A 20,453-nucleotide genomic window follows, 5' to 3' on the forward strand; every position below is an offset into this window, starting at 1 on the left:
AGTAGATGTTTATTAGTGGAAACAGTGAAGGCCAGGACGGGTGTGGTTTATCTTCCCCCAAACATTTCCCTCACTCAATCATTCTCTGAAGGCCAAATTACAATATCATTAGGAATTATTATGAAGAACATTGAATTAACTTTTTAAAAAGTTCACAAAACATTAATGAAGAAACGAGAAGATAATACCCTATCCCCAAAGGTCTCACAATCTAAAACAAGATGCTCAAGAGAGACACCAGCAAAAGACCACAGTGAAAGATGCTACACTGGGATGAATATGCTGTTGCTCTCTCCCTGATCAATTTAAGAAAACCACCCCTTAAAAGGTGCCTCTTTACCCAGCTAGCAGGAGGTCATAGCAGAGACAACTCAGCTTTAAAGAACAGGTGTGTGTGTGTGTGTGTGTGTGTGTGTGTGTGTGTGTGTGTGTGTGTGTGACTTTTCTACAGAAAAACAGTGAAAAGAACCATTTATTTTTGATACCCTGTATTCAGACAAAAAATTTAGTTACTGCACAATTTATCTACGAGGGGGTTCCTTGTCCCATGTGACTTCTGACTGCCCCAGAAAGAGGAGCAGAAAGAGGAATATCAAAAACCAAAAAAAAATTCAGCACCAACATAAAGAAATTGAGAAGTTCACAAAGCAAGAAATTAGTGGTGTTTCCCTTACACTGCACAAAATAATGTACCCTGGTTGCAGAATGTGGAGCTTCTGCAAGCAGAATGGGAGAGGCAAATGGCTTTGGGGGAAGAATTCTGGAGAGAGGCGATGGCGCCAAAGTGCATCAGAAGACCAAAGAGGAGAATGAGTCGATTCAGCATAGAGCTGAGTTGCCAGGATGTGCATGATCAAGAGATCTTTATTTTATTGATTGAATTAAAGGACTTATACACTGCTTTTCCTAAAGCTTCAAAGCAGTGTATGTTTCAAACATACAGAAGCCACACCACCCCCACTTATGAATGTGCAAGTTAGGGAACACTTTCAGTTCTTGTTTGCAACCAACGCTGCTGACTACAGAAGGTGCTCAAGAGCATTTTGAGTGGATCTTCAGCGAAACTGACAGCATTGTGAGTGAATCTCATAATCTGGAAGGGAAACTGACAGCAAGTGACAGCATTCCTAGTGAAACTAACAATGTTCTGAGTGGGTGAACTTGCTTGGACATATTACTGTACTTGTGAATAAATGGGCTTTAAGGCACAGTCCTAAGATGTCTACTCAGAAGTAAGTCCAATTGTGTTCAATGAGGTTTATTTCCAGGAAAATGTGTATAGGATTGCAGCCTTACAAAGACATCTGGAACTTAACAGGTTTGTAATAGGGGAGCTTCTGTAAATGTAAACTTAATTCACTCTAAAGAAGATGCTAATATCAGCACAAGATCAGCGGTACTAGATCATTCCTTGGTGAATCTGTAGGACAGGGACCGATGAGGCATCAGAAGCCATAATAGAGGAACCCTGCAAGTGCTCCCACGGCCACACCAGTATTGTGAGAAGAACATCCACCTGCAGAGGAAACAACAGGCTTTGAATCAAAAAGTGGTGATAGGACTATTTATACAGTATTACAGTGTGCATTGAGGGTACAAAGTATAAGACAGGTCTCTGCCCTGAGGAATTTACAGTCTCTAAAGTTTAACATGTGGGAGATGAAAGAGAGAGTGGAAGGGATTGAAGACAGGAGTAAAGAGGGAAGCTTATGCAGCTACTTCAGTTACTTGGATTCTCAGTAGTGCACAGAGGCTAGGGATGTGTGTTGCGATTTCAAGGAAAAGGTTAGTTGGAGAAGGGACTTGAAGGAAGAAGAAGGTCGAATCACAGAAGCATTCTGGGAGGTAGGTTCAGACTTAAGAGGAAGCAAGGGAGGGGGGGGAAAGGATCATTTGAGACACCAGGAGACCTCCAAGCAGCCAAAGACGAGTAAAGTGGAGGAGCGAAATCTGTGGTTGGTTTTCAAAGCACAGAGATGAATTTCCTTATCTGGTAAAACTGGATCCATGCGGAGCAGGGCGATGCAGGTAAGACTGTTTAGGATGATGCATCAATTCATTCAATCGAACAGGTCAGTCTAACAAATAATTTGCAATTTGTCTTCATATAAAAAGACAAGAGCTATTGTAGCATAGCTGTTTGTAACCCCTGGGGGCTGGGGGATAAGAATAGGCCCTCTGTTTGGCTGTACTTGTCGTAAGAGGCGACTAAACAGCCACTGGGTAGATGGGAGTCATGAGCCTTTCTCATCTGAGAGAAGGAAAACTCTGATCCCAACCCTCCACTGCCTTGTGGCTACATCCAGTTATGGAAAAGGCTTCAGGAGTCAACCTCGAGGCAAAATCCAGAGCCGGAGTCCCTGAGGCAGTTCGTGGCTGAACACAGTCACGTTCTGGCAACTCCTGCGACGCCACTGGAACCAACCGTATTGGCTTCTGCCTTTCCATTGGACCATTTCAGTGACTTGGAGAGGGGGGATTTGCTGCATGGGTAACAGTCTATCCTCCATATCTACTCTACCCAGGCTTTGCGCACTGGAGAGGACACTCTGTTCCAGAACCACCATTCAGAGCGCGATACCATAGTCTTCCAAGACTGAAGGATGCCAACATTTCATTGTAGCATAATTGCTGAGAGAAAGAGTTTCGATTCTGGAAGTTCCTTGTTTGATATCCCACCTTGGTTACAGTCTCATCAGGTGCCATCAAATCGCTCCCTCTCAGCCTCAGCTGCAATACAGTTGGCTTACCAGATGATGGCAGGGAGCAGCAGCAGGCTTTGAAAAAAGGCACTGGGGGAAGAAGCAGACAGCCCGCTGCAGCTGCAGCTTCTGGCTCTTCCCTGCTAAGTTCACTGGGGAAGGTTCCCCTGTTCTGTGAAGGGTGGCTTCAGAGGTGCGAGTGTGAGATTTGAACTGAGCCCACAGTGTGGGAGGGAGGGTTAGATCTCCTCTCCTTTGTGCTGTGGCCCCAATCCAAATCCCCCCTCCCTTTTTTAAAAAGCCATCAGGAGATCCAACCACATTCCTGTATCTTGTCTACTTGACCATTATTCATCTGCAAAGCACTCTGGAAACAGATTTTATTAAATCTGTGACTTGAACAGCACCTAGTGCTCTGTTGAGGCTCTGTAACGTTCTGGTAGGAGTAAAAAGAAGGGGATTATTTTTCTGTGGACTGTTCTCTGGTGGTTATCCAGCCATTACTGTCTTTCTCCATTCTTCTCATTCAACCCTGGGCCAAATAGGTGACCAGCATTTCTATATGGGTTCTGTGCCAAAGAGGGAGGGTGAGTCGGTGACACTTTTTTTCCTGCCAGTACAGCAATCTTGGGAACCAATTGGCTGACTCTCCCATTTCTTAGTAGCTTTTCCGGTCTAACCATTTGGGGTGTCCTTTTGCTATTAACTATGCTGATTAACGATATTTATGGATTGTGAAAGGCTTATAAAATATAATTCCCATGAAGTATTTCAAAGTGCTATGCAAATGGAAAGTTTATTTATCGTTGCCTGCTGGCATTCTTGTTTCTTCTGAGAAATTGTTATTATTTTCAAGAGTATTAATATTCTGGTTTAAAAAAAAACAATCCACAAAGTGGTTTACAGAAACTAACAGCTCAATCCTAAAGGCAGTGGCACTGCCAGGTGGAGCAGTGCCAAAGCGACTACTGCTGCATCCTGCAGCCCCACAGCAGCCACCAAAATCTCCCCATCGCCTTCTCCCAGGGAAAGCCCCAAGCCCCATAATGGGGCTTCTCAAGTTATAGTCCCAATAGCATCAGCTTTTTTGCCAGTGCAGAGTTGAGAGACTCCGTGTTGGGCCTTCTGGCTCAACACAGAGTTCAGGATCTGGCAGATCAGAGCTCTGCCGGTCCCATTGACCCTCCTGCCCTGATTCTCTCCCCCCCCCCCACTCCGGAATGCCTCCCCCCAACCCCAAGGCCTTCACCACCATTCAGAGCTCTTACCTAGCTCCAGGTAGTGTCCGGTTGGTGCTGAGCTCAGCGCTAGGGTGACACAGCACAGGGTGTCAGAGGCGTGACTTATGACATGTTTGTAACACAAGTCCTGGTGGTATGCTTGTACCACCGGGCTGAATAGCTCAGGATTGGGCCCTAAATGGCTTCCAATTTATCTCCAGTTGACATTCAGCCTAGTGCAACATCTTAAATTCATCTCCTGCTTTGAGAATTTAAAGTCCAGCCTGTTACTCTATATTTTTAAATTATCTTTGCCTTGGAATGAACTTGTAAGTTTCAAGTTAGACCTGGAGATGGACAGAGGCTGTAATCCTTTACACCACTGTTTCTCAAACTGTGGGTGGGGACCAATTTCACCCACCAATTTCAGGTGGGTCCCCATTCATTTCAATATTTTATTTTTAATATATTAGACTTTAATATATTAGCCATGGTATATGACTGCATTTGGGGAAATGTTACAGATCTATACTTTTAACAGGCTACTATGTTTATGCTTTTAACAATGATAGTAAAAGGAACTTACTCCTGGGTAAGTGTGGGTAGGATTGCAGCCTAGAATTGTTAAAAATTTTCCTGCGTGATGATGTCACTTCTAGTGACATCACCCATCACTTCTGGTGGGTTCTGACAGATTCTCAATCTAAAAAGTGGGTCACCAATGCTAAACATTTGAGAATTCTCTCCCTCCCTCCCTCTCTCTCTCTCTCTCTCTCACACACACACACACACACACACAGAGCCTCACTAAGTTTACCATCAAGAATTTTCTCTGATCTTTTAACTCTTCGTAATTCTAGAACACGATCCTCGTAAATCTGGTTCTGGTTTTGGCTTTGGTCACCTGAAAGAAAATAATCATTGGTTTGACAGATGGCTTTCAAACATCTAACAAAAAGCTTTAGCATGCGGTTTAGACTAATCAAGTCTTAGAATGTCTTTCATTTCCTTAAAACATGTTTGTCTTTGACTTGAAAATATAAGCTATGATTAAACAACAAAGCCAAAGCAGGAGCTATGCCAAAGTTTTAACTACTTTGGTAGAAAACTACTGGACCAGTTTAAACCTAAACAGTGGCATCAGAAGAATAACCTCATGTGGGCAAATAAAAGAGTGAGTATTGGGAATTGCCACCCTTTGGGGAACTAACCAGACTCAAAGTCAAGTTGTCATTCTTTTTTTGGCAGGAGTACGTCTTACTGCTTTTAGCAGACAGAAAATCACCAGGAAAAGCATTCCCTAAGGTATCATGATGGAAAGAGATTCTGTTGAATTTCTGCCTCTTGGGCACAGAAGCCCAAGCAGCAAGGACCTGAGAATTCAAGACAAAGAATTTGGAGAGCCAGTCTAGCTAGTATTGGGCAGAACTGGGGTAAGATTTCCAGGTCCAGACCTTAAGTGGTTTTCTGTGCCTTAAGGGCCAGATTTGGTGTGCATGCAAACATGGGTGACAGAGGCATGTGGAAGCATCTCTCATTTGGTTGCATAGCCACCTTGGGTGCCCTTTGGGGAGAAAGACGAGGTAAAAATAAGTAAATAAGGTTACAATCCTATCCACACCTTCCTGGGAGCAAGAAGGTTGCTTGAAGGGAGCAAGCCCCATTCACTGTAATGGGACTTACTTCTGATTAGACATGCATAGAATTGGGCTCTCAATTTGTTGAGAACTCCCATGCAGGGAGCTGCCCCAGTCAAAACCAGGATGCACATGAAGGGGGAGTTCGCTGTTCCCCTGTGAAGCAGAGATTTGCAGCTGAAGGGACAATTTCTCCAAATCACCACCTCACTTGCAAATTGCTGCTTTAGGGAGGTCATTTTTGGCCTCAAAACTGTGCACTGGGGACAAGCATCCTTCTTCCTCCCTGAACTTCCTAGTTCTGAGAGGTTCTGAGTGCTCCCATGCAGCAATTTTGAATAAATAGAAGGTGCTTCTATAATAGGAAGAACACAGCATTTGCGTGCATATCTAGCCTGGCCCTAAGAGATGCATGGGAAAGCAAAGATGGGGCGGATTCTGCTTCTCTCATCACCACATCTTCCTGTCAGACAAGATTGCACATGGCATAATTCTCCCTTTTGTGCAAACCTTATACTTTCCCAGCATCTGGACCCAGCAAACCTGGACTTGGGGCTTCCATATAGTCTATAATCCAGTTAACACCACACAGCTCTGCTCTTTTTCCCTCTTCCTTCTGGAAGGTAGTTAGGTAGTCTGGAAGGAATTAGGTAGTGCAGTGAATAGATATGGGTACCCTTCCACATCAAATAGTCTCAGTTGGCCTCATGGATGGGCTGGTTCAATGGGGTCTACTCTTTAATATCTCTGTTTAGCACTTTCAGGTATCACTTCTGTAGTTTTAAGCTGCAGAAGTATTTAAGGCTGTAGCCTAAAATGCTAAAATCAAAGAAATTGTATCACATGTTCTGTTGATAGAATTTGGTGGTTCTGCACCAGAATAAATTGAGCAAGGTTGTCTACGCACCGTACATCCAAAAACATCCTGTTTCTGGCTTCTGCCAGTTGAGAATAAGGTTTAGCCATTGTGGTTTGTAGAAGTCAGAGAATCCAGACATGCCACAAAACAAAACTGAAAAGGAAAACGCAAAGACATTAGTGAAGCAGCTGCTGCTAGCAGATGTTGGGGAAATAGGCAGGGAAAAATCTTCTAAGTATTAAGAAGGGAGCTGAATGACTGCCTCATCAACAGCAAAGCACTCACTGTTTTCAGTAAACAGGTCTCCAAAGTTCTCCAGAAGTCCTTCCTTTTCAGCGTTGATGTTGATTTGCATCATGGGAGCACAGAACAGATTCCTGTAATACTGGGCATTAAGGAACAGCGGATCTGAGCATCCTTCCTAGATATGGCGAGGAAAGAAGAGAAACATAATTGTCTTACTCTGCTACGTGCTCCAGCTTTATTGATCCAAGGGGAGCAGGAGGAGAATCAGAATCAAGGTGGAGAATCAGAATATTCAGCTAAACAGGAGTGTGATGTTCCTAGAGATCAATACGAAACTTCCTGGGAAGACTAGAAACAAAGGTTTGTAAATATTCACATATAAATATATTCGGTAATGTTCCAATTCCAGCTGTAATGGAGGAGGTTAGGACAGCACAGAGCTGCAGTAATCCTGCATAAATTGTAATCTACAGGTGCTTTTTATGCCTTTCCATTGCTTTACTTGAGGACACTGGTCAGGAGCATCCTTTCTGTGCTGAGAGAGATCGGGTTGGAAGTGGCATGAAAGCAATTCATATGCTACTTTCAACCAGGGATGCTAGAACCTTCAGAGGTGCTGCTGGCCTTAGGTGATCTTTGCCTTAGGCCCAAATCCTAACCAACTTTCCAGCACTGGCATAGCTGTGCCAGTGGGACGTGTGCTGCATCCTGCAGTTGGGTGGCACTCACGGAAGCCTCCTCAAAGTAAGGGAATGTTTGTTCCCTTACCTCAGAACTGCATTGCCCTTATGTCGATGCTGGAAAGTGGGTTAGGACTGTGCCTTTAGAGAACTTACTTTCAGGAACTTGTTCAATCAGACCAAAGATCCTGACTGTGCTTTGTAGAATAACGGAAAGATGAGCTTGTCTGCTCCCTTCTCTTATGGCCCAATCCTATCCAGCACAGGAGCAGTGGAGCCAAGTGCCCACTGCTGCATCTTGTGCTGGAATTGAGCAGGCTGGAGGTCTCCTTGGAGTAAGGGGACATTCGTCCCCTCACTCCAAGTAAAGCTCCGGATAGCTCAATGGGGCTACTTAAGTCTGTGCCAGCTATTTCACTGACATAGACTCAAGAAGCCCTGTGGGGGGGGGGGGGGACAGGATTTGATGAAGGCGAGTCCCATCCACCTCCTGGTCCTGTCCTGCCCCCCTCCCCTTGCTTCTGGGCCACTCGGCACTTACCTGCTCTCCATGGGTAGCAAGGGCTCTCACTGCGGTATTGACTGGGTGGCACATGCCTCCCCACCAGTTCTACTTGCTCCCTGGGTAGTGCAAGCATGCCTTACAGCACAACTGCGACACCCAGTGCCAGCGGTGCAGTCGCAGCACTGGTGCTAGGGCACCATAGGATCAGGTTGCCCGTGTGAGGACTGCAATCTTGGTAGGGAGGAGAGGCAAATACTGTCAGGGCTAGAGTCACCATGGCACGCCACTTACTAGTGACAGAGTAAGTACAAGCTGGATGGGCTCAAGACCTCCTGGTGACTGACACAGCATACCAAATGCTACCCTGTCCTGGCTGGTGGCAGTCAAGTTGCTGCCTTTACTCTTTCTCTTCCTGCTCCTTGGATTTAAAAATGAAGAGGGGAACGGACAGGAAGAGGAAATGTGGAGGAGAGGGAAGAAGTGAGCAGAGACACTGTAACAATAATGATCTGCACAAAGTTCAAGGCGGTATACCAGATCCTTCTCTTTTATCCAACAGTACATGAACAGCTGAGAATTTTCCTCAGCAGCTGCAGGGTACAAAATGGCAAGCTGGGATGCTTTAGTGCTCATGTGTGTACCTTTATTGGGGGATGGGACTAAAGCTCAGTGAAGAAGCACATTTTACAAGCAGTATGTCTCTGGTTTGATCTCTGACTTCTCCACCTAATGACTGGGAATGGCCCTTGCATGAAACCCTGGAGACATGCTACCAGTCTGAGTACACAATACTGAGGTAGGTGGACCAACAGTCTGGCTCAGCAGAAGGTGCTCCCCCAGCATTTGGGGCAAAGATCAGGTGCTCATACCCCCTGTGAGAATGCAAAGTGCATTGGGTCAATTTTTTTCTACCAAGCCATCCCTGACCCCTGCATCCCTCCACTAGCCCCTCTGATCTCTCCAACGTCCCCCAGTCTGCTCCACCACCACACCTCATCACTTCCTGCTGCTGCTACCACCCTCATCCCCCCACTTCCCACTCCCCACTATTTCAAAGAGCAGAGGGGGCAGGGGAGGAAAGGAGGAAGTGGGGAAAGGAGCAGATACTGGTGGGTGAGAGTTGTGTCTGCCATTTCCAAAGACAGAGGCAAGAAAGGGACCAGCCCAACCCATCTGCATTTCTCTCCTCACTTCCTCCCTCTTCCCCTCCCTTTCTGCATTTTGAAATGGTAAGCACCAGCCAGAGGGCCGGGGACGGTGGCTAAGACAGTTGCTTCCTCACCACGCTGCCGTGGCTTCTCTTACCTTCGGTTGCCGCACTGCTGTTTGGGGATGTTCCCAGAAACACAGCGATGATGTCATGTGCCATCACTGGATTTCTGGGAATGCCAAACTCCAAGCTGCACAAAATTTGGCTTCCTTTGTCCTTTGTCCTGCACAAAGTTTGGCTTCCTTTGAGTTTCACAGCTGCACAATTTAAAGGGAATAGTGGTTACCAGGTAATAATAGAGGGCAACCGAGGTCCAGTGAGCCCTCGTGGATGGCTGATGGGTGCAGGATGCCACCTGCACTTATCTCTGCCTGAATTCATTGTCTCAGTGGGGTTTATTAGTGGGGGTTTTTTACCAGTGGGATTACTTATCTCTCCACTGAACCTTTAGTCTCTTCAGGAAGAAAAGAGTTCAGGAGCAATTTCACCCCCTTTGGGTTGTCTTTTTTTTTTAAGTTTCTAAAGTTCAGTGAGTTCCAAGAAACCTCCATCTTGTTTGTGGGTGGTCCTGTTTTGGTTGCAATCCTATTGGTACAGGGATGGGGACCTTAGAAATACCTGGCTAGATTCTGACCAGAATCCTAGACTCCTCCCCACCACATCCATTTGCGGTTGGCATAAGAACGTAAGAAGAGCCCTGCTGGATCAGGCCCAGGGTCCATCTAGTCCAGCTTCCTGTATCTCATAGTGGCTCACCAAATGCCTCAGGGAGCACACACAAGACCAGTGGCAAAACACACAGTCAACTTCATACCATTTCTGCAAACATGAAGTAGAGAAGTTGATGGGACAGATCATAACCAGAGCACTGGGGGCCTGTCATCGCTCTTCTGCAGTCATCTGGGACAGAGCAAGGCTGGCCACTTCCCTTCCTGTGCAAAAGTAGGACAATAGTTAGTGACATTTTCAGTCTCACCCTCCCTAATAATTCATAGGATTTCGTTATTCTCTCTCTTCAGGCCTAGCCGTCATGCAAAACAAGATTCAAGGGTAAAGAAAAACGCTTACCATGTCCCTAGCAAAGCCGAGATGCAAACGTCTGACAGCAGCATGACTGGGCAATCAGTGCCAGTTTGGGAAGCAATGGAAGAGTTGATCTGGGTCCACTGAAGGGGAATCTTCCAAAATCCTGGCCTGAAAGCTGGGGCAAATACTGAAAACAAATTGGGAAGAAGACAAATTTTTTTCCCCCCCTGCATTTTATTTGCAACAGCTAGAAGTGTTTGTTTCTGATGAGTAACACTGGATTACAGCCTCTTAATGAACACAGTGTGCTTACTTCTGAATATAAAACCATTTTTCAAACACCTCTAGCAATGGCATTCCTTTGTAAAATGGTACACTTGCTTGAAAAGTTAGAAAGTAGGCTGCTAAACTGATGTGTTTAGCCAGAATATTTGTGTGCTGCATTTCTAATTTAAAAACAACTCACTCAAGGTTGCATTTAGCAGGATCCAACCCACCCTAGTGCATTTCAGTGGTCATTTGAAATGACAAGCCTCTAGAGAAGGACCATTGAAATGCTTTCTGAAAATACTGTTTTTATTCTGAGATGATTTTTGTCCTTTTCCCTAAAAACCGATGTGTAAGGAACTAAGGTGGTCAGAATGTCATAGGAAGCTGCTTTAGATCAAGTCAGATCATTGGTCCAAAAAGGTCAGCGCTTTGAACACTGATTGGCAGTGGCTCTCCAAAACTTAAGACAGGAATTTTTCTCTGCTGTACCTGGAGATGCTGTGTAGGGAATTGAATCTGGGTCCTTCTGCATCTAAAGCAAGTGTTCTTCCTCTGAGCCACAGCCCTTCCAGCACTGAACTTACTTCTGAGTAGATATGCAAAGATTGCATTGCAATCACCCTGGTTAAATTTCAGTGCATTTGAAAAGCCACGTGGACATTTAGTACATTCCCTGGCACTTTGGAAGGAACCAGTGCATTTCAGTGATCATTGTTTGTCTCCAACATCTGATATTCACATACAGGTGGGCTCAACGTGGGTTCCTCCGGACCCTCATGGAGCCAGACCTGGCCCTACCTGAGTCCTCTGAAGGTGACCAGAGCTGTACTCTGAGGGCTTTCTGAAGCTTATAGAGGCAGTGCCTATCGATCTGCTGCCTCTGCGGGCTTCAGAATGGCCTTTTTGGCCAAAATAAAAGCTACTTCTGGTTTCCTTGGGAAATCGGAAGTGACATTTTTATGCCATACAAGGCATTCTGAGGAAGGAAGCCCCTGGGCTTAAAAATGGCATTAAAATGTCACTTCTGGTTTCCTTTGGGAAACCAGTAGCAGCATTTTGGAGGGGGGGGGGCAGGAAGGCCATTCTGAAGCCCGCAGAGGCAACGGGTGGGTGCACGCTGCCTCTGTGGGCTTCAAAATACCCTGCAGAGGCAACCGGAGCACAGCTGTAGTCACCTCCAGAGGGCTCAGGTGGGACTGATCCCGGATTTAATTATCCACGAAATTTCGCATCGGGGGCGGGGGGGGGGGTCTGAGAACAGATCCCCCATGGATACTGAGGCCTCACCTGTATTTACTGCCACTGACCATGAAGAGAACAGATATTTTAAGAACTTCAGCACAGAGAGGGATGGATGCCCACCCCTCTTCCCTAACCATAGCCCCCAACTTCATTTGACCCCAAGATACAAATGAAGGTTTGCTTTTACCTCTGTAATAATCTGGGTTGTTCTGCTCCAAAGCAAGTTTTGCTTTTTCTGTCAAAGTTGCCAGTTTTGTCTCTAAGCGAGCCACTCGATTCCATTCTGAAGCTAATCTGGGGTTCAAGCTCCATTTCCTCAAAATTCCACCCAGGTAAACTAGGTGTTTGCAGAAAGAAAAGATCAATGTTATGATATTTATCAGCTCTTTCTAAAAAGGACAGACAGGAGAAGTTAGGAACAGTCAAAGATCTGCTAATGTTTGAAGTGAGTGCCAGATGTCACCTCCTCTTACCTGGTAGTGTCACCCAGTGGTGTGCAAGCAGTCAAGAAAAGCCACTACTGCCCATGTCTGTATCCTCCTCCTCCATAGCCACCATTGCTCTTGGTGGTCCTCCCATGCTCCATAAATTTGAAAAGATTTGAAAAGGGCAGCAAAGGAGGAAATGTAGGAGAATGCTTGCCTGGAGAGTGCTTCCTGGGAGACGCTCTAGCCCACCACTCTTCTCTCTTCCACTTCCTGTTCTGCTTCATCCCCCTCTTCCACAGCCAGGAAGCATGAGAAGGAGTTGCAGTGATGGTAGCAGTGGCAGTGGAGGATGAGGCAGACATGAACGGCATGGCAGTGCCCTTCTATCAATCCATTGCCTCAGCAGATTGAAGGAAGTGGAAGACAGCTCTAGAACATATGGGCCTCACCCACCTATTTTTTAATCTAAAAAAAATTTATTATCAACATTAGATAGTTCTCTTGCATGGACAAATATCTGCAGTTGGTTCCCATAACCTGGAGATCACATTTTGATATTTATGTGTATCCCTTCATATTCCACAAGACCAATTTAAACATTCTCTATTACAATATTATTAATTAATCATGTAATAACCCTTCATATCATTGTATAATGATAATTTAAGAAAGTAGGCCAAATTCCATTTGATGAGACCTTTTGTACTCAAAACCTGCATGACAATGTTCAGTCCAGTGAAAGAGGAAAATGCAAATTGCATTAAGTGGTAGATTGCGTACTAAATTAATGTATATAAAAACAAAATAGTGAAAAAGGGAATTATGGTATTGTAACAAAAAAAATACTAAATACTACCACCACCACAATAAAAAACTACAGATCTTGATGTCTTCTGTTTGAGGCACTGATTCCAAGCCCTGGCGCCATCTCTACTGAAAAGTTTTTAAAAAATAAATAAAAAGGAGAGGAACTGTATGGAAAGAGACCAAGTTGAGATTTTTAAAAGAGAGAGAGAATGTTATCAGGCTGTTGGCATTTAGTCGTTGGCTCTTGGCAGCAGGCCCAAAAAAAACTGACAGTGAAAAGAAGAAGGGGAAAAAGAAGAAGAGGAAGTTCCATTGAAACTTTTCCAACATTTTGTAAAGTATTTAGAACTTCGAGTTTTTTTATTACCTCCTGCTTTTTTCCCCTGCTTTTCTTTCTACATGGTTTGCCTTATTTTATTGTAATGGATTGTTCTAAGGTCCAATTAGGTGGACAGATGAGGTATATATGTTTTCAATCAATCTATTTACAAGGAATAAAACGCAAATGTTGTGCCGCTTCAGGAGAATAAGAAGACAACATTCCCAAAATGCCTGAAAAATCTTGAGAGGACAGTTCTCCCAGCAAAGATACTTGAAGAAGTACAAAATATAAGATAAGATCCCAGCACCAGTTGGGGGCATCACTGTTCTACAGCTGATGCACAATCTGTTTTAAAAGTGAGAGGGGTGCCTAGATTAGTCACCGAAGTAACTGCTACGGTACCTTCCATCAGGCGATATCCCATCAATGCATCTAAATTAATCTTATCGAATTCATTTTCTAGGAAGACAGTCGCTTTCTCCAGGACAGAAATGATAACACTCCTTGTGTCCTCCTCACAGCTGGACAGATTTGGGTGAAGGAGGCAAATCAACAGCTGGAAGACAAGGAACCACATCTTGCTTAACAAGCGGGAAGCCAACGGGTGTCACCTGCTCCTTAGCAGCTCCTGTCTGAATGACTAAGGATCTTCTTGCTCTCATATAACCACAAGCCAGAGCATTACCTAAGCAAACACTTGTCAAGGCTAAGCCAACCCCCCTCCAGAATCTTCAGGGCTACATTTGCATTGTTCTGGGATGACCAAGTACTGCTTTCCATACCATTCATTTCCATGCTTGCTTCCTCTGGCTAGCGTTGTCGATTGTTGTCGATTGTCTGTTTCTAATTCGTCTCCAAGAACTGATCTTGGAATTTCCCTACCCACCTGTGCAGAAACAGCAGAACAAGTATGAAGAGCAACATTTGTGAACCCAAGTAAGGGTTACTTCAAAGCCCAATCCTATCTAAATTCTTGCACGGCGATGCAGTGGTGCCAGTACGGGCTCTGCTGTATTCCATGGGGAATTTTTGGCACTGGATATCATTTGTCCCCTTGCCCCTGGGTAAGCCCCAGCAGCTGCTATGGGTCAACCCAGACCTGCACCAGCTCTATCGATAGCAAAAGTCCATATTGAACCATGCAGGTGGATCGGGCCTGGAAAGGGGGTTTGGATATGGCATGCACCAGCACCACCAATCCCAACCCCTCCTGGGCCCAATTCGTTCAAGTCCCACTCTGTTTATCACCCATTCTGTACTCCCCCACCCCATTCAACCCCCTTCCAACCCTCCCCTGCCTAGTTCCAACCCCTGCACCAGGCTGCCTTTTTGCCACATTAAAAGGATCCACCAAGGTGGCTTACAGTAATATAACAACGAAACAAAAGTAAACTCATTTTTAAAACCAACAATAAAATAGTACAACGCATCAGAGATCTATCACAGTTGGCAACCTTCAGTCTCGAAAGACTATGGTATCGCACTCTGAATGGTGGTTCTGGAACAGCATCTAGTGTGGCTGAAAAGGCCAATTTGGGAGTGACAATCCCTTCCACACTGCGAGCAGGTGCAGTCTGTCCCTGGTCTGTCTCCCTGGCTATGGGCCTTCCTTCTTTGCCTCTTAGCCTCAGACTGTTGGCAAAGTGCCTCTTCAAACTGGGAAAGGCCATACTACACAGCCTGCCTCCAAGCGGGCCGCTCAGAGGCCAGGGTTTCCCACCTGTTGAGGTCCATCCCTAAGGCCTTCAGATCCCTCTTGCAGATGTCCTTGTATCGCAGCTGAGGTCTACCTGTAGGGCGCTTTCCTTGCACAAGTTCTCTATAGAGGAGATCCTTTGGGATCTGGCCATCATCCTTTCTCACAACATGACCGAGCCAACGCAGGCGTCTCTGTTTCAGCAGTGCATACATGCTAGGGATTCCAGCTCGTTCCAGGACTGTGTTGTTTGGAACTTTGTCCTGCCAGGTGATGCCAAGGATGCATCAGAGGCAGCGCATGTGGAAAGCGTTCCGTTTCCTCTCCTGTTGTGAGCGAAGAGTCCATGACTCGCTGCAGTACAGAAGTGTACTCAGGACGCAAGCTCTGTAGACCTGGATCTTGGTATGTTCCGTCAGCTTCTTGTTGGACCAGACTCTCTTTGTGAGTCTGGAAAACGTGGTAGCTGCTTTACCGACGCGTTTGTTTAGCTCGGTATCGAGAGAAAGAGTGTCGGAGATCGTTGAGCCAAGGTACACAAAGTCATGGACAACCTCCAGTTCATGCGCAGAGATTGTAATGCAGGGAGGCGAGTCCACATCCTGAACCATGACCTGTGTTTTCTTCAGGCTGATTGTCAGTCCAAAATCTTGGCAGGCCTTGCTAAAACGATCCATGAGCTGCTGGAGATCTTTGGCAGAGTGGGTAGTGACAGCTGCATCGTCGGCAAAGAGGAAGTCACGCAGACATTTCAGCTGGACTTTGGATTTTGCTCTCAGTCTGGAGAGGTTGAAGAGCTTTCCGTCTGATCTGGTCCGGAGATAGATGCCTTCTGTTGCAGTTCCAAAGGCCTGCTTCAGCAGGACAGCGAAGAAAACACAGGAACAAGATAAATTGTTAACAGAACTAGAAAGGCCAAACCTGAACAAAACAAAACCTTCACTGCTCACTAAAAAGTGGATAGTGTTGGAACTCAGTTGGGCCTCCTGGGAGAGGGAGTTTCACAAGCAGGGTGCTGCCCCTGAAAAGAACCTGCTTTGTGTCCCTCACCAACTGTACCCCCAATGCCTGATTCCAAAACGATGTAAGATTTTATAGGTAACAATCAGTGCCTTGAATTGTGTTTCTTCTTCACATAACTGTCTAAAAAAGAGTTTTCTAATGAAGTGGGATGAATATTGGATGCTCGTTTTCCAGTCTTCAAATAAAACTTGCAGCTTCAGCATTTGCAACAGTCCATATGATTAAGCATCGGCTGTGACTTCGCCTACATGCATCAGATGCTTTAAACTTTTGCCTGTTTAGCAGTTTTGTATGAACAGCAGATTATGTTAATATTAACATTGGATGTAAAATGCATTTTAGATATAATATAGTTTTGACGACTGTGTGGCTTTCGGTTGTGTACTTCAAGCACTCCTTCTCGTCCAGAAATGACACTGTGTCAAATTGTTCTGGGTCTGAGTTCAAGGGGAGCCACGCATACTAATTCGCAGTCAAGAAATGTGAGGCAGTAAGAAATGGCACATATAAGTGGGGACTGCTAAATAACTGGCATGCACGCAATTGGATTATTTTCAAATTGGAAGGGAAATCATTGCCAAGCCTCCAGGACTGACCTGGGGCTCGAGGAATCAGTATCAATCTTCAAGTGACCTCTGAAAGCAATGCTGAAGATCTTAACAGGGCCTCTATGAATTTCCCACATTATATCACACTGGGGGGAAAACGTCTCTAGGAATAGCTTTAGTCAGACTGGAAGCCCTAGAAGCAAATAAGCAATGATGGCTTTGAGGATATAAGGCAGGGGCTTCCAAACTGGGTGTGATGGGAGGCAAACCAGCCAAACCACTCAGCAGTGCAATCGCAATGCAACAGACCATGGAACAGAGGCTTTGCTCCGCATACTGTGCATCATTTCGAAGGGATTTTTGGGCCCTTCTGCCCACCCTTACCTCATTTACACTGATTGTAGGGTCCTCTACAGTTGCCACACCCAGAAGTAAGGGCTAATGCATGTCCCACATGTCATTGGTAATTACTTCCAGGTTCGGAACCCAGCAGTACCAGGAGCAGGTGTTGCCGGCCCGGTAAGTTTGGGAAGCGCTGACGTAAGAAAATAAATCTAATGTCAAAAGTTCATCTAGCCTTGGCAACGTTTTTCATTTGTGTTCTGCCAAGCCCTCTCCATCAACCTGGTAAAATCAGCAGTCACTTGTTTCCTCCCTTTCGAGAACTGCGTCTGTTGGCAGCCACTTTGCTTGGCTGCAGCAGAGGGGAAGAATTATAACCCCTCTATATAATTATTAATTATATAATATATAATTATTACTCTTAAACAGTAATTGTACATTTGTGGTTTAGTCATTTGTGATTTTATTCTTGTCAGTGTTCTTCAAGCTGTGGTTCATGACCCCAAAGGGGGTCAAAGTCTCTTTTGAGGATTAGTGGCAACCTTTCAAAGCCTACGCAAGAGGGCAAGGATTCAATCCAATAATGGTACAGGGTGAGTATCCCTTACCTGGACTGCTGGGGACAGGAAGGTGACTGGATTTAGGATTATTCTGGATTTCGGAATAATTGCATAAATATAATGATTGATGCTTCCTCTTGCTCTTTTCACTGTTACCTATATGGGTGCCTGCTGGCCTCTTTAACATTTTTCAACAATGTCTGTTCAGGTACACACCACAGAGCACAGAATAGAAGTTCCAGCATGTACCTGAAATGCATTTTGGAATGAGCACAAGACCCTCTAGTGTTGACACTACAGAAAACAAGTCATGGACAAAAATATCTGGATTTTGGAAAAGTCCGGATTAAGAGTGATCTACCTGTATTCCTTTATCAAAACTCAGTGGATTGTGTTCGAGGAAGGGGGCAGGATTGGCAGAGGGTCCCCAGTCTTTATCTATTTATTGGGGTCATAGCACAAAAAAGTTGAAGAGCATTGTTGTACATGGCCTGGAAGGATTTTAAGTCAATGGGTGGGGGGAAAATAAATAAATACAATTAAAAAAAAAAAAGTCTCAAAAAACAGGTTCATTTGGAGGAACAGGTTCAATCACGGAGAAACAGGCAAACTGGAAATGCTAGATCTAAAAATATGTGTACACTTCCCCAGCTGCAGCAAACAGCTACTTGGAGGGGGAATGTGTCAGGAAATGTATCAGGAAAAAAAGACATAGGCAGAAAGGGCTAACTCCCCCCCCCCCCAAGTGCTGTGGTTCAATTCTAAGTTGGAGGTTCTATGACCGACTTAAAAAATAAAATTGGCAGCCCACTCCTAAGCCCCAGTTTGAAAAGCCCTGCAGTAAGGGAACAAATGTTACCTTGCCCCAAAGAGAACTCCAGCTTGTCCAAATTCAGCTCTGAATACAGTGTGGGCCACGTGGGTCAGCTGCATCAGCACTGAATAGGGCTCAGCTGCCCATTGTTCAAAATTAGATCATAGTTTTGGAAGGTCTTTTGTAACTTGGTCTTTTCTGAACTGTGGGGAGGGATCTGCACCTACCCAAAAGAGCTCATCTATAAACAGTATTCAATGAATACAGTAAACTGTATTCACTTGCAGTTACGTCTCTCCCCATTCCACCCTGTGCATGCTTCACTTGAAACAAACCTCTCAGGTTAAGGTCGCAATCCTATACACCAGTGGTTCTCAAACTGGTGGGTTGTGACCCATTGGCTTGTGTAACGCTTCCCCCATCCCTTTAAGGGGTGGGAGAAGGGGGAGACAGCGATCTCCAGGATCCCCAGGATCCCTCCTTCTTTTATCACCTGGAGTGCCCACAGGCTCGGAGAGCATTCACACTTGCAAGATGTAATGCTCTTCCGTCAGCCGTGTTATCGGGCAGGTTTAGTGGTATTCCCTACTCGGAGAGGAAATGCAAGTGTGGTAGGGATTGTATTGAGACCATAACACATACCCTTTTCTACTGCCCACTTCATGACGTTTTATGCAAGAAATATCTAGGCCCTTTGCTAACTAGGATGCAGGGCTGGGAGGACTCAATCTTGCTTCAGTCTCTCCTTTCCACACCTGACTCTGAGACCCTTGATAGGGTCGCTTCCTTTTTATCTGGGGTAATTGCCAGGCAGCGCTCTGGAACTCTGGGCAGTATGTGAGGAAAAGACTGATGTCTATGTTGTGTTGTCTTTGTATATTTTTGTTTTGTTTTGTTCTTTCACTGTATTTTATGCCAATAAAGGTCTTACTGAACTGAACTACTGAACTGATCCCCAGGATTGTGTCACTAAGAGGGGCAAGGGGAGGTGCTTTTACTTACAGTGTGTTACGGCAAGTAGCAGGAGGTGCAGGGAGCCCCACACAACCCTCCACAGGGCTCCCCAAGGCTTGGAATCTTCAGAAATAGCAAACACAAGCCACTTCCGGTTTGAAAACACAGCCAGGTGGCTTATGCTTGCTATTTCCAAAGATTCCAAAGTAAAAGCATCCCCCTCGCCCCCCTTAGCAATGTGATCCTGGGGATTGCGTCGCTGCCTTCGCCCCTCCCCCGCAAAGACTCATTTTGGGAGTAAAGCTTCCAAAAAGTTTGAGAACCACTGCTATAGTCACCTGGGTGTAAGCCCCATTGAATTTAAAGTGCTTCATTTCTTAGTAGATATGCAAAGGCTTATGCTGTATGAGACGATTAGACTGTAGAATGCAGCCCTCTACTAAATGATCAACCAGGATTCATGGAAGATGTGAAGGAGTTCACTTTAAATCAAAATATACCTAGGTAGGGAAGGCTGTTATTTTTGGAAGACCTTCAACTTCATTCCAACTGTTTCTTTACAAATTATAGACTGGAAGCCTAATTAAAGTGACAGAATTCTGTTCAGGCGAGTGGACACAGTTGCCTGTAGGCTACTGTTTGTTTGTCTTTAAGACAATTACCTTCTGTTTCGCTACAACCGCAGTCAACTGAGGATCATTTCTCAAGCTTTGGGGAACACACACACACACACACAAGGACACGGCAAGATCTAGGAAAAGTTAATTTCAGTGGCACTTGAACGCACAGAAGTCTGTCTGCATGCTTCCACTTCCCCTCTTTGTCCTGAATTTGAAAAGAGCAGAAGAAGAAATTTGAAGGAGGGGAAACGCCACAAAAGAGGAAGTCCCTGCTCTTCCACATTTCCTCTTCTACTCCATTCCCCTCTTTTTTTCCAAATCCACAGAGGAAAGTTGGGGGGGTGGAGCAGAGGAACTTTGGTTTGCTGATTCAAATGCTAGGATGTCTTGGGCCAGCCCTGTCTATGCATAGGCTCTGTACATGTGATGGTAGATCCATAGTTTCCAATTGCACTGACAGAGCCTAGATGTGTACCATTTGTCCATGTATGTAGTCACACCAACTGCTGAATGTGTGTAGGTTGAAAGTGGGGATAACAGGGGTTGATCTTACTCCCTGACCCTCCACAAATTTGTGAACATTTGAAATAGGTTAGATGTCTAGGTGCTGCATTTCATACAATCCCCTTTTTTGAGCAAGCCAGCAGCAAACCCCTCTGGAACTGTGGGCTGCTGGGTTTTGTTTCCAACCCTTTTACAGGTGTGCACCACATAACAACCGGGAAATGTTCTCTTATCCCCG

General features: G+C 45.3%; 1 protein-coding gene across 1 annotated transcript; it reads right to left on the reverse strand.

The window, feature by feature from the left end:
- Positions 1 to 1,445: 1,445 nt before the first annotated feature.
- C13H16orf89 (chromosome 13 C16orf89 homolog) lies at positions 1,446 to 13,731 on the reverse strand. The gene is made up of 8 exons (XM_066640812.1): positions 13,557 to 13,731; positions 11,785 to 11,934; positions 10,128 to 10,272; positions 9,874 to 9,991; positions 6,704 to 6,839; positions 6,467 to 6,571; positions 3,971 to 4,009; positions 1,446 to 1,516 (listed from the first exon to the last, which is right to left on the reverse strand). The coding sequence occupies exons 1-8, from the start codon at positions 13,729 to 13,731 to the stop codon at positions 1,446 to 1,448; spliced, it is 939 nt and encodes a 312-aa protein (XP_066496909.1).
- Between the last annotated feature and the right edge of the window lie 6,722 nt (positions 13,732 to 20,453).

Source organism: Tiliqua scincoides, chromosome 13 (genome assembly GCF_035046505.1).
Source record: "Tiliqua scincoides isolate rTilSci1 chromosome 13, rTilSci1.hap2, whole genome shotgun sequence".
In the NCBI taxonomy this organism is placed as follows: domain Eukaryota; kingdom Metazoa; phylum Chordata; class Lepidosauria; order Squamata; family Scincidae; genus Tiliqua; species Tiliqua scincoides.